The sequence below is a fragment of the Halichoeres trimaculatus genome, unplaced genomic scaffold (genome assembly GCF_033239565.1).
Source record: "Halichoeres trimaculatus isolate MK-OKI-2021-1 unplaced genomic scaffold, fHalTri1.1 fHalTri1_scaffold_23, whole genome shotgun sequence".
Taxonomy (NCBI): Eukaryota; Metazoa; Chordata; class Actinopteri; order Labriformes; family Labridae; genus Halichoeres; species Halichoeres trimaculatus.
This window is the reverse complement of record NW_027437201.1, coordinates 1,130,742-1,143,447: the sequence shown is the minus strand read 5'-3', so window position 1 is coordinate 1,143,447 and position 12,706 is coordinate 1,130,742. Positions and strand designations below refer to the sequence as shown.

General features: G+C 44.1%; 2 protein-coding genes across 5 annotated transcripts; both read right to left on the bottom strand.

Moving 5' to 3' along the window:
• On the bottom strand, positions 1-10,310 carry map2k4b (mitogen-activated protein kinase kinase 4b). Of its 4 annotated transcripts, XM_074662649.1 has the most exons (13): positions 10,098-10,309; positions 8,219-8,254; positions 7,073-7,105; positions 5,170-5,272; positions 4,833-5,007; positions 3,471-3,590; positions 3,233-3,352; positions 3,098-3,149; positions 2,886-3,013; positions 2,671-2,748; positions 2,367-2,515; positions 2,180-2,225; positions 1-1,954 (listed from the first exon to the last, which is right to left on the bottom strand). In XM_074662649.1, the coding sequence occupies exons 1-13, from the start codon at positions 10,207-10,209 to the stop codon at positions 1,841-1,843; spliced, it is 1,266 nt and encodes a 421-aa protein (XP_074518750.1). In that variant the 5' UTR covers positions 10,210-10,309; the 3' UTR covers positions 1-1,840. The 4 variants fall into 4 exon arrangements, with proteins under 4 accessions (XP_074518750.1, XP_074518752.1, XP_074518751.1 ...); XM_074662651.1 differs by lacking the exon at positions 8,219-8,254 and having other exon boundaries at positions 10,098-10,310; XM_074662650.1 differs by lacking the exon at positions 7,073-7,105 and having other exon boundaries at positions 10,098-10,307.
• A 184-nt stretch (positions 10,311-10,494) lies between these two features.
• Positions 10,495-12,605, bottom strand: adprm (ADP-ribose/CDP-alcohol diphosphatase, manganese-dependent). The gene is made up of 3 exons (XM_074662653.1): positions 11,836-12,605; positions 11,570-11,692; positions 10,495-11,432 (listed from the first exon to the last, which is right to left on the bottom strand). The coding sequence occupies exons 1-3, from the start codon at positions 12,404-12,406 to the stop codon at positions 11,092-11,094; spliced, it is 1,035 nt and encodes a 344-aa protein (XP_074518754.1). The 5' UTR covers positions 12,407-12,605; the 3' UTR covers positions 10,495-11,091.
• Positions 12,606-12,706: the final 101 nt, after the last annotated feature.

Sequence of the window (12,706 nt, the reverse complement as noted above, 5' to 3'; positions counted from 1 at the left end):
GATACAATATAATATTCATCGCCCTTAATATTATCTTATAATCTAATATGAACATTCTAGTAAATTGCAATTTTTACAACATGTACCCTGGAGAATCTGGTTCACCAGCGGTAAGTTAGCTTCCTGTTTCCCACAAGTGAAGAACAGATGCAGAGACCGACATGTCCTCGTCGTGTTTGCACCGTTTCAGGAGGAAACAGAGCAGACGCCGTTCTGTGTTTGAGTGGAAACACAGAATGATGTCTGCTCTGCACTGCGTCTCCTCTAAAGTCTTTATGGTGTCTCTCTGAGGCGGGTCGAGGGGGTCTCACTGCCCTGTCACCTCCCTTACCTGCCCTGCCAGGTCAACAGAGCAGGTGAAAACTTTTTAAGAAGCATCCCTGATGAAAACTTTGGGAAATATTCTATTATCGGTGCAAACACGAGGAGCTTGCCGCGTCACGGACAAACATGCTGAGTCATGGTGGCCTGTATGGGTCAAAAGCAGAAACGGAGCAAGGAGTGATCTTCCTCCTCAACAGACGTGGACGTGACGTCATTTAGCAGCATCATGGTGACATACTCAGAAAGTCCTTACAGGAACTTTTTCAAAGTGTAGTTTCTACTGTTGGCCTGTAGGTGGCAGCACGGTGGATCTGTGATCAGTGTGGATGAGCGGTTGAACTGTACAGTGCTTTGACGGGCTGCTGAAGACCTTAAGGCTCATTTTTAAAGAGAGGCATTCAGAGTAAGCGTTTTCATTCTGCAGACGGCACCGTAATAACACAAAGAGCGTTAGAAGCCACAAAAGAGGAGAGAAAACTCTGTTTTTATTTTTGTATTTAAGGAAAAATGTGAATATTAATCCCACAACTTGATGATCTATGGCCAATAATCCCAATCAGTCATACTCCTCTTTAAAGATCCTGAGTGTTAAATTTGACATCCTGAGTTTAAAAATGAGCCTTAACAGAGAAGCAGAGCCCACCAGAAACAGCAGATTAGATGTTCTATATACAAACACATTTACATCAGAGGACACAAGGTCCTTAAGTAACTTTACATCAGGCAATGTAGCATCGAGTCAGCTCCAGTTTGAGCCTTTCATTTGAGGTCATCACATCTGAGTCAGAGGTCACCTGACGCGTTAACTTGCGGGTTTTTAACTGTGTGACTCTCTGTGACCATAAATAAAAGATAGACAAACTGAAGCTGACGCTGGACGTGAGAATTGTCTCTGTCTCCACCGGGAGCTGAGACAAACTCACAGATTGCATATTGACACAAAAACAAGAAACAAAAACAAAGAATAAAGCCACGCTACCGAATCCATGAGCTCTCCACAGAAACACTTTGCATACTCGTCTATAACGTGAGTGAAGGTGCACGCAAACTGCTCCACAACTGTGTGTGTGTGTGTGTGTGTATCTGCTTACATCTGTACATTTCAGAGGTGAACACACACATTTGCAAACATACAGTCCACATGTACAATCCAACAGGTGTGTTTTTTTGTTCTGTGTCACGGTTCAACGTTTTATTTGGTAGATTCTGTTTCTGTGTACATCAACTTCAAGTAAATATATTTATACCTATATGTTTCTCTATCTGCTCACATAAAGATGCTTTTTCCTAAGACAAAGACCTGTCTTCAAGTTTTTTCTGGCTGACGATGGATGATTGATCTGATGAGGTGACACCAGGTGGAAAGGTTTCTATTTATCTCATTGCACCGGGCAATTTGGAGTTCTTCTGTTCTTTGGAACGAGTGAATAAACTACTGAGGGCTAACATGTTGAGCATCACAAAGCTTAGTGTTTACCCCCCAGATACCCCCACCCCGCGCCCCAGCTTATCTCCATTAGTCGACATACATGGGAGAGATGGGCGAGGCGGGGATCTGATCCAGGATGCAGCACACGTAAGAGGCCACGTCCACAAAGCGCTCCTCGTACATCAGGATGAAGGGATGTTTCTGCAGGAGGAGAAGAGAAGTGTGTCTTTAGACACTAATATTATCCCTGCATGAAGTCACAGCTGCCACCAGGGGGCAGCAGAGGACACTATACACTGCAGAGGAGTTAGGTTTCTGGATAAGAGAATGTAAAACAGGAAGAAGATCTCACAGAAGCTGTAACTTCCTCAAGGGGTAAAAGATTAGAATGTCTTCCTGGAGAGGAAAGAAGGTTAAAGAACTTACCAGAAGCTCCCTGTACTTTGGCCTTTTAGATTCATCCTTTGTAAGGCTGCACAGAAAAACAACCAATAATCCATCAGCATAAACAAAGCAGGATTATAACAAATGGCTGAACACCTCTAACCCACACAGAGCCTTTAATCCTCTGAAACCTGAGGCCTCAGGGTGTGTGCGTTCTGCTTCTTCTCACCAAAGGTTGACGAAGTTGATGAACTTAGGGGAGAACTGTCTCTCCTCTGAGTTGCTGAGCTGCGGCGGTTCACCTTTCACCACCTGAGTCAGCTGATCAAAAACACTGTTCCACTTCGGGTACGGGAACCGTCCTGTGGCCAGCTCGTACTGGAACACACACACAGGGCATGAACGTTAAAACAGACAGACACAGACACACTCAGACACACACACACACACACACACACACACACACACACACACACACACACACACACACACACACACACACGCAGAAGAATGATGATTCTTCTTCTTCTCACCAGAGTGATTCCCAGACTCCAGACGTCAGAGCGGACGTCGTAGCCCTGCCTGGAGGCGCTCGGGTCTATCCTCTCAGGCTGAAACACACACAGATACAGTTTACTGCGTCAGGGTGCTCTGAGGAGGAAAACACTTCCTGCTCTTTCCTCTGCCTCATCAAACACTTCATATCTATGTCACACTCAGTCTTCAACCTTTGAACCCTTATATTTACCGCCATGTACGGCCTGCAGCCGGCGTCTCTGGTTTTGGCGATAGAGTCGACCAGCTGACCGCTGATCCCGAAGTCACACAGCTTAATGTTCCCCCGTCGGTCCATGAGAATGTTGGAAGGTTTGATGTCTGAAAACCACAGAGAAACATTCATGTTACCAATCTTTGAGTCTATACCTGATAAAGATTTAGAGTGAATTCATGAAGACTCACCTCTGTGAATTATTTTCAAGTTTTCTTTTAAGTGGTTCAGTGCTTTAACCGTCTGTGGGATACACAAACACTCATCAGCTCTGCTCAGGGGTTCACGCTTTGAAACTAAAGGATAACAATAAGTCATGTACTCACAGCTAATGTTATTTTTCCTAATATTTCCTCTGGAATGACGTAATCTAATGCACAATATACATATTTGTAGAATTTGTCTAATGAGGTAGACATGAGCTCCATACAGATCCAGCAGTCGCCCTGAAACACACACACACAGGTCAGACTGATTGAAGGAACACATGTGAGAGTCTCTGATCCAAGAAAAAAGCTCCAGTGCTGATGTGGTGCGTTCAGGGACACTGGTTTTTAGTGGTACCTCTCTGAAGAGCGCTCCATAGAACTGGACGATGTAAGGACAGTCGCTGCTCCTCATCACCACATCCAGATCCATCAGCAGCTGCTTCTGCTCCTTCTCATCAACGGTGGAGCGAATCCTCTGCAACACACACACACACACACACACACACACACACACACACACACACACACACACACACACACACACACACACACACACACACACATTTACAGGTCAGCTACTCCTGTACAGTTTGTCCTGACTAAAGGACTTTAAGTGTCGTGCATTCAGTGTGAGTATGAGTGTGAGTGTGAGTGTGTGTGTGTGTGTGTGTGTGTGTGTGTGTGTGTGTGTGTGTGTGTGTGTGTGTGTGTGTGTGTGTGTGTGTGAAACATGTCAGTACATAACTCTCCACACTCTGCTCTGGGGATCCAGCTGGAGCTGAATCTGTATTCTAGACTTCTAAATCTTTTACTGTATTCTGCAGAAAAGTCTTTGATTTATAGGAGAGACAGAAATTTGCTCTGTGTGAGACAGCACAGACATTTGATCATTTAGAAGAAGGAGGAAAGATTTCTCTCACATGTCTTTGCAGCCGTGTCTCTGTTTCTGCCTGCCTGCCTGCCTCCCTGTGTCTGTCTGTGTCTGTCTGTGTCTGTCTGTGTCTGTCTTGCGTCTGTCTGCGTCTGTCTGTGTATGTGTCTGTCTGTGTCGGTGTCTGTGTCTGTCTGTGTCCGTGTCTGCGTCTGTCTGTGTCTGTTCTGTCTGTGTCTGTCTGTGTCTGTCTGTGTGCGTCTGTCTTTGTCTGTGTCTGTCTGTGTCTGTGTCCATGTTCTGTCTGTGTCCGTGTCTGTGTCTGTCTGTGTCTGTCTGTGTCTGTCTGTGTCTGTGTCCATGTTCTGTCTGTGTCCGTGTCTGTGTCTGTCTGTGTCTGTCTGTGTCTGTCTGTGTCTGTCCTGCGTCTGTCTGCGTCTGTCTGTGTCTGTCTGTGTATGTGTCTGTCTGTGTCGGTGTCTGTGTCTGTCTGTGTCCGTGTCTGCGTCTGTCTGTGTCTGTGTTCTGTCTGTGTCTGTCTGTGTGCGTCTGTCTTTGTCTGTGTCTGTCTGTGTCTGTCTGTGCCTGTCTGTGTCCATGTTCTGTCTGTGTCCGTTTCTGTGTCTGTCTGTGTCTGTGTCTGTCTGTGTCGGTGTCTGTGTTCTGTTTGTGTCTGTCTGTGTCTGTTCTGTCTGTGTCTGTTCTGTCTTGTCTGAGTTCTGTCTGTGTCTGTCTGCGTCTCTCTGCGTCTCTCTGCGTCTCTCTGCGTCTCTCTGCGTCTGTCTGTGTCTGTGTTCTGTCTGTGTCTGTGTTCTGTCTGTGTCTGTGGTTCTGTCAGCAGCTCACCTTCACAGCCATGATCTGTCCTGTAGGTTTGTAGGCCATCTTGTTGACGGAGCCGTACGCTCCCCGACCGATCTCCCCTAGGTCTCTCAGGTCCTCGGCTGTGAAGTCGCAGTGCTGCTCTGAAGAAATCTTCAGCTTCCCTGACGACTCGATGCTGTGTGTCCGCAGGCGCTCTCTGTGGGAGGGCGGGGGAGGTGAAGAAGTTCGACGTCAGACATAAGGATGGAGGGAGAAGAGGGGCTCTGAACTATCTGTGTTACTGGACTTATTTAAACACAGGACACTCTGAGGTGACCCTCACACTGAACCAGGGCAGCCAGCCTCACTTCCTACTCACATGTGAGGGTTCTGGAAAGACGGGGGCGTGGGGTTGATGGGGAGCCTGGAGGTCGGTTTGACTGGAGGGTTCGCAAAGTTCAGCTTCAGAGCTTTACGTTTACCTGTCAGGTGAAAGAGAGACACAGATCCAGGTCCCACAACATGCACACACACATTCTGTGGGTGAACAGCTGGTGCAAACAGAGGAAACACACACCCACACCACACACATGTGGCATGACTGAATGCACCTCTTACCTTCAGCCTCTGCCTCCAGGAACATGAGATAAACCTTTTCATGAGTGCTAACAGCACAGTGACAGAAACTCTGTTCACACTAGTTAATCTGATCATCAGGTGGAGACTGGGGAAAACCAGGAACCTTTAAATATCCTTTGGTTTATCTCAGGTTGATCTGGAGACCAGAGGAACCACAAAATGCACATTAAACCCAAGCAGAGCGCCCAGATATACAGAGAGTCCAAGTACTCAGATCCTGCACCAGGTCCTGATCTTAGTGTGACACATTTGAGTCCAAACACTGAGTTTTCCAGTTTGACAGTTGAAATATAACTCCTGCCACCCAGAGATGAGTACCTCTCACAAAGCCCAGTACCTAGCAATCAGTATCAGTACTCAATGATGCCAATTTTTAGTACTTTAGAGCAGTGTTTCTCAACCTTGGTCCTGGGGACCTCCTGCCCTGCATGTTTTTTATGTTCCCGACTCCAACACACCTGATTCAAATGATCAGCTCATCATCAAGCTCTGCTCGAGCCTGATAACGAGCCATTCATTTGAATTAGGTATGCTGGAGTGGGGTAACATCTAAAACATGCAGGGCAGGGGGTCCCCAGGACCAAGGTTGGGAAACACTGGTTTAGAGTGTTCATTTATTTAAAAGAAAGGAAAAAATAAAGACACTTATTTGTTTAACAATAAAATCTCAAAGTTTTTCAATTTAACATATTTAATTCTCAATATACAAACTTGCAATGCTGTGTTCATGTCCAGTAGGAAAATCCCCTACTCTCCCACTCCCTCACAGTCACAATCACAAGGATGTGTTTAGGTAGCTGAACATGGTACAGTTTAATTTTAAAATACTCAGTACTTGGCACTAAAGACTGAAATGGGCCTACCTAGTTCTGTACCATCCCTACTGCCACCTACCTGCAGATTCATGTTACTACAAAATACAGTGAGGGGCCAAAAATGTAGCTACAGCTCTACAGTGGAGCTTGTCTTCTACTATTTACTTGATGGTGGTAGTTGTTGTCACACAAAGCTAAAGGAGCCTGACTGCAGAATACTGAATTTAGGAAGCCCTGAATAAAAAACAAATCCAGTGTAAACATTTCTTTTAGAAATGTGCAAATCAAACCTGAACAGCTCCCGCCAGGCATCAAAGTAACCCAACACTTAAACAACGCTTCATCCAAACATCTCTTTAGGTTTGGTTCAATATGACCTGTTAGCTTTAGACTGTTTATAGAGAGTGGATGAAGCCATGCTGGTTCTTTAGCTGATGGATCAAAGATTTAACCTCTGTGCATCATGAATCCACTCTTTACAAACAGTCAATGATTCAGACCTATCTTTATTGCAGTTTTATTCTTAATGCTCAGTTTAAGTGTTGAGTCGTCTTGGCCATGCCCTGCTTAAACAGCTCCTCAGTGCAAACACATCCTTTAACCTCTAAGCCCCTGTGAATCATTCTGTGTATGTTTTTTTTATGCAATAACTGATTTTGTGTGCCAGCAGTGAACAGTGGACAGACTCCCCAACTACCAGAGCACCACACAGGCTGGTCAGTAGTTTACAGCGGCTTCTCTGCGAGGAAAGGAAACCTCTTTAGACTACTGAGATGCACCCACAGAGAGAGGAGGTCAGTGTGCTTTGTGTGCAGGTCTAGGGCTTACTTTGGGACACTGCAGACAGGCTTATCTGAAACCCTGAAGTAAAGAGAAAAACAGTTTACTGCACGTTCTTTGGGTTTGACTGTTACTAACACGTGACATCCCGTCAGAAGCCAATGGGGAGGTAAGTCAGGTGACGGGTTAACGAAGCACCGCGTTCAGGTGGGCCTGGTGGATGTGCTGCCATGCAACTGTGAACTGTGGATCCTCCAGTGGATAAGGCATCAATGAGCTCTCACAGATGTGTTATTAGTCCAGTGGCAGAAAACTGAACACCCAGAATGTCACTTCTTTCTGCTACAGCTGTACTTTAGGGTTAGCTGAAGCTACATAGTCAAACCGACACTGAGACCTTCAGGTTGCTGAGGTTTTGTCTCTTTGCTAATTCTCAGTCGTATATCACTCAAACCTCTGTTCTGCAATCCCTGTCTTTCACAGTCTGATAATGAGAGGTAAGGTACGCCTCAGGGAACTTTGAAGCAAACAGAAATCTAAACCTTGAGTGTCTTCAGTGACAGGAGCAGATTTGTGTCTGAGTGTAAATGTTTGAACAGACTGTTAGCTTCACTTACATGAGGGTTTAGAGAGAAACAGTTCATCGTCTGTTTACTGCTGATGGGATGTCTCTGCAGCTATGTGTGCTGCCTGCTTTTCCTCTCTGTGTTCTGCTAACACCAAACTCTGCTGACACATGATTGGTCTGTCGTAATGTGTGCTTAATTGATGAAATGATCCAACACTTTTACTTTCTATAAACTGTATTCAGCAGATCAGCAGCTGCAGACTAGGTGTAAGAGTGATATACGTTCAAGAATGAGGATGTGTCACAGAAAGATGTATACATTTGTGTTGCTGGAAGAGGAAGGATACCTGACAGGATTTTGTTTGAAGCAGTGTGTGTCTCACTAATCGGGGTCTGTCGACTGTGTCTACAGAAGAACACTTTACATGACTAGACTGGATTGAAACCATGCAGATATGAGGATAAAAGTCAGGAATTAAAAAAATCAAACAAACTAAAAGTAATGTTAAATCAAACATAATCAAAAGAGGGGAAGGTGGAGAGGGAACATCTGAAAGGATTTCTTTGCTGAACACAAAGAATATAAAATCCTGCAGACTGAGAACTGGTGAAATAAATGTGAATACCTGTTTCATTCTGACATCTCCAGCAGCTGTTGGTTTCTGCAAGGTTTAGATAAAACATTTGATACCAAACATCTGCCACACAGAGATTTAATGCAACTCTGACCACTGGTTTCATGACTGTACATTCTATAACTGTCACACATATCATATCATCAACACCCTGCCTGAGTTTTTTCAGAAAACAAATCATACTTCAAATTAAAACAGATTAAATTAATTGGGATAAAACACCTCAATGCAGAGAATGTGGGACAATACAAGTTTTATATATGAAGTCATTAGTCTCAGCAAAAAGACAAACACTGAAATGTTTTAAATCTATTCAGAGTTAGTGTCACATAGTGTCTCTATGTAATAACGTATTTAAACTTCTATGAGTTGCTGTTCAGTAGAAATGTGAGCACTTGAGAAAAAACCTTTGAAACATGACAGAGTGTTTTTTAAACGCTGAGGTATTTAATATATGTTATCAAATCATTCAAAACTAATAACTTAAGTCTTATGAGAGTGCTGTAAATTCTTGTCTTCATTAAGATTCCTAAACAAGACTCTAAAACAGGGTCTTATTGTCTTTAGCTACCGTAAATAATGAATTTTATAGTTAGATATAACCTAGCTGTAGATAAGTCTGGCTGTTATTAACTCATTTGACATGAGTGGTTTTCCCCCTGTGGTCATTTGTAAAAGGTGGGAGGTGTGTTAACAGATACTGAGTCATAACACAGTAATAGAAAAATTATCACATTAATTTCTTCTTCTTTTAATAGAAAGACCTGTTTATTGCTTTACTTTAATCTGAGCTTTAGAGTGCTTGTCAGTTTTTTAATTAAATGTTATTTTGACTGTTTTCTTCAAGAATGGTTTGCTTCTCAGAATTCTATATGAAACACTTCAGGGATAAGATTTGAATTATAGGTATCTTTTGGTTTAAGAGACTTACTGGGTAATAGCAAGCTAAAAGACGTAAGGGCTCATTTATAATTGTAACAGAATCGATTTTTCCTGTAGAGTATCAAAACCAGTGTTTTTACATGTTTATTATCTATATTTTAATGTTCTATGTGTGTATTTCTGCCTAGTAGATGGCCTGTTAACGTAAAGAGGAGGAACACTCAGTGTAGGCCTCTGTGTTACTAGCTGTCTGCTGGGAATCGTATCGGTGGGTGGGTTAAATTATCCAAAAACTGTTTTTCAAAAAACGAATAATGTGTTGATCCTGAGATAAACTGCCTCCTCCTGTAATAATAAAACACTTTATTTACAGCTCTGTTTGTTAAACTGGAGCTCTGCATCACTGTTAGCCTGTTAGCTTTTAGCATTATCAAGAGCTGAATAAAGCCGCAGACTGTAGCGGAAACTACGCACTTCAGCCTTCAAAATAAAAGCCCAACTCGAAAAGCGACAGGCGCCATTCATCGCATCTGAAACAAGGGTACTTTCAACACTTAATCTACTGATACATGTAGTGAGAGACCATCACAGCTACATACTAAGTCTTTGACGACTAGTTACGTGCACTGTTTGGCCTTTACATTTAGAAGTTGCAATTCGGATCCTCAGCTTGCAACTATCATTACAAATAAACTACACTAACCCAAGCCAAAGAATCTTTCTCTATTATCATATGAAGAACATCTGAGAAATGTTAAGTTTTTATTTACTCGTTTTGAACTGAACCAAAAAAATGCTTCTAGTTGTAAAAAAAAAAACAAAATAAAAAAAAAACACAGATTTTACTTTTAAAAATCTGACCGGAAGCTTGAAGCTATATTCCGACCCTTTACCATGGTTTCAGTGAAGCTAAAAGCTACCTCTGCCCCTAACTCCAGCGTCCCCAGGTGATCGCTGAAAACATGAAATACAGGTACCAGAGGCCCACCTTGCATGCTGCTGCTCTGTGTCTGCTGGTGGAAATGGTGCGACGTGGATCCGACAATGTTGCTGCTGTTGCTGGAGCTGCTGGAGTTGCTGTCAGGACTGGGAGTCGCCATTGTTGTGTTGGATTCCGGCAGCAGCGCTCAGGCTGCAGTGCAGAGAGTGAAACTTCACTTCTCCTCTCCACCTCCAGGCTGCAGTGCAGAGGAGAAGTGAAACTTCACCTGCAGCTTGGATCTACAGCTTTACAGTGGGACCTGAATGCAGCATCGACCAAAGATGCCAAAGATGGGGAACTCATGCTGGTATTAAGATTGTTTTTTATTTCCCATTGCACTGTTTTACATTGGAAAACGGGTTCCATCAACAAATAATTCATTCCACATCCTCAGTAAATAACAATACAAAAATCTGTGCTGCAACACTGCAAAAAAGGCAGCATGTGTAAATAACATCATTCTGAAAAAATGTGCATATCAATATTCAAACTGCAGCATACACCTTTAGATAAAATATATGTTTCCCTCTTTGTCAGGATAAAAAATAAAAGCTTGTGTGAGTGCAGAATTATCTGAGGTACTGTTCTGGTTCTGTTGAGGTAAGCTGTGGTGACACTGTGTTTAAAAACACAAAGTGTGGCAGTGTTTCAGAGGAGCTGTTAGTAGTCCACCTATTAAAGCACTTCTGTCTTTGCTAAAAAGGATTAAAACCATGTTAGGTTAGTGATGAACACAGCAGGTTGTCTACAGGAGGGATAGACGACAATATTTAAATCTCAGATCAAACCAAAACAGATCAGAGTTTCAGGTAAGTTTGAGGTTACAGCACGGTCTCAAGCGTGTCATGAGATGGGAGTCAAATGCATGTGAGTGTACCTCACAAGGTAACTTAAATTTCCCGACTTCTTTCAAGTAATGCAAAACCTTAGGTCTGTATTCAGTGATCTGGAATATCTGTCTCTAACTCCACAGATTTTCTACAAACACTGCTGTCTCAGTTCAGGAGATCTGTAGATCTGTCACTGCATTTATGATGCTGCCTTCGTCCTGCTGAAACCGAAACACTCGGTCCCTGACCCTTCCACAGCCTCTCAGCTCCATCCGGTCCTCGTACACAGAGACGGTGGCGAAGGCATTGCTGTCTGGTGGCGTTTCTATGACCCCCTCTAAGGTCAGGTGGTGCACCCCTCCCTTTATGTCCCTGTGGTATCCTCCATCGTGGTCGTGTCCAGCCATGAAGCACACCACGGAGCTGTGGGAGCGGATGATGGACAGCAGCTCGTCGTAGTTCCAGGCAAGGCAGATGGGAGTGGTGGAGCGAGGGTGGACGGGAAGGTGGCCTGAGTGAGAGATGTAGAAAACTTTTCACGGTTCTGCTCTTTATTTGTAAAGGAAAGTAGAATACTGCTCTTTTACGTATACCCAAAATAGAAATTCTACTAAGACCAAAAGTCAGAATAGTTATCTAAAAACGTACCGACGATTGTGACTCTTTCCTGTTTCTCATCAGCTGAGGATAGAACGGAATCGAGCCAGTCCAGCTGAACTTTACTGAAGCCGCCATTGAACATTGTGTATCTCTCCTCCAAACCTTTAAACACTGAAACACAGAACATATAAACTGTTGTAAACTCCCTCATTTAACCAGTCCACAAGCTGTTTATGAGGATGCTTCCCCTACATCTTCATTATTCTATGCCAAAAAAGAAAACTAATCTGTCAGCGTGGTGTATATGAGTCTACCTGGGCAGTTGAGATCTGTGTTGTGGTTGTGTTGTCGTATCAGACTCAGAGCGTCCTTGTACTTCTGGCTGCTCTCCTCTCGGCCCAGTAGACCCACATCATACCCGTCCAGAATGATGAAGCTGAACCCGGGTACCGGGCTGAAGCTGTATGCATAGATATCACTGTCAGCTGGTGCTGCGTTCACCGTCCTGTTGGAGTTTAGAGCACTGTTGAGCCGTGAACGCAGCAGCGCGCTCCGGCTGAAGTTATAAAACTCGTGGTTACCCCACACATGATGGACCTCCGCGGGCCCGGAGCTGAACTCTGTCAGTACCGTGTTTAGAGCTCGGTCTGAGGCGTCGTGACTCTTGTTGAAACCATCGATGATGTCTCCGAGCTGGAGGATAAAATCCGGTTTCACCGCCGCCTCCCTCCAGCTTTTCACGGCGTTTTTTAAAAGCTGAAGACTAGTTCGGTAGTACCGCCTCCGGGTCCGGGTGAAGTTATAGCCGTCGTCCAGGTCCGCGTACTGAACGTCCGCAATCACACCGAAGGTAAACAGCGGCTGTTGTTCGGGACAGTTCTCCATCCTCGGTGTTTTTGTCTGTTCTGTCACCGTGAGTTCACTGAACCTGCTAACGGCTGAGAGGTTACCGGTGACTCTGAACACATACCTGTACCGACTGAACACCGTCACGTGATGAAACACAGCCAGACTGCAGCAGGTGTTCCGTTTCCACTGGCGTCCGGACTAACATGATGACACCTCAACACCACCTTTAACTGCACTGCCGGTGTCATGTTCAACAAAATAAAAGCACGAACTTCCGGCTGTATCTTTCAAAATAAAACAGGGCTCATCGCAAATCCAAATAACCGATTGATTTCT

Bases quoted from the DNA above. Each gene is read 5' to 3' on its own strand.
- map2k4b (XM_074662649.1), bottom strand. From the start codon at position 10,209: ATGGCGACTCCCAGTCCTGACAGCAACTCCAGCAGCTCCAGCAACAGC. The intron at 8,255-10,097 runs GTGGGCCTCTGG...TAAACCTTGCAG, and splicing joins ACAGAGCAGCAGCATGCAAG to AAACCAACAGCTGCTGGAGA. The intron at 3,014-3,097 runs GTGAGTCTTCAT...TGTGGTTTTCAG, and splicing joins CTTGAAAATAATTCACAGAG to ACATCAAACCTTCCAACATT.
- adprm (XM_074662653.1), bottom strand. From the start codon at position 12,406: ATGGAGAACTGTCCCGAACAACAGCCGCTGTTTACCTTCGGTGTGATT. The intron at 11,693-11,835 runs GTAGACTCATAT...TCTGTGTTTCAG, and splicing joins CACAGATCTCAACTGCCCAG to TGTTTAAAGGTTTGGAGGAG. The intron at 11,433-11,569 runs GTACGTTTTTAG...TCTCTCACTCAG, and splicing joins GGAAAGAGTCACAATCGTCG to GCCACCTTCCCGTCCACCCT.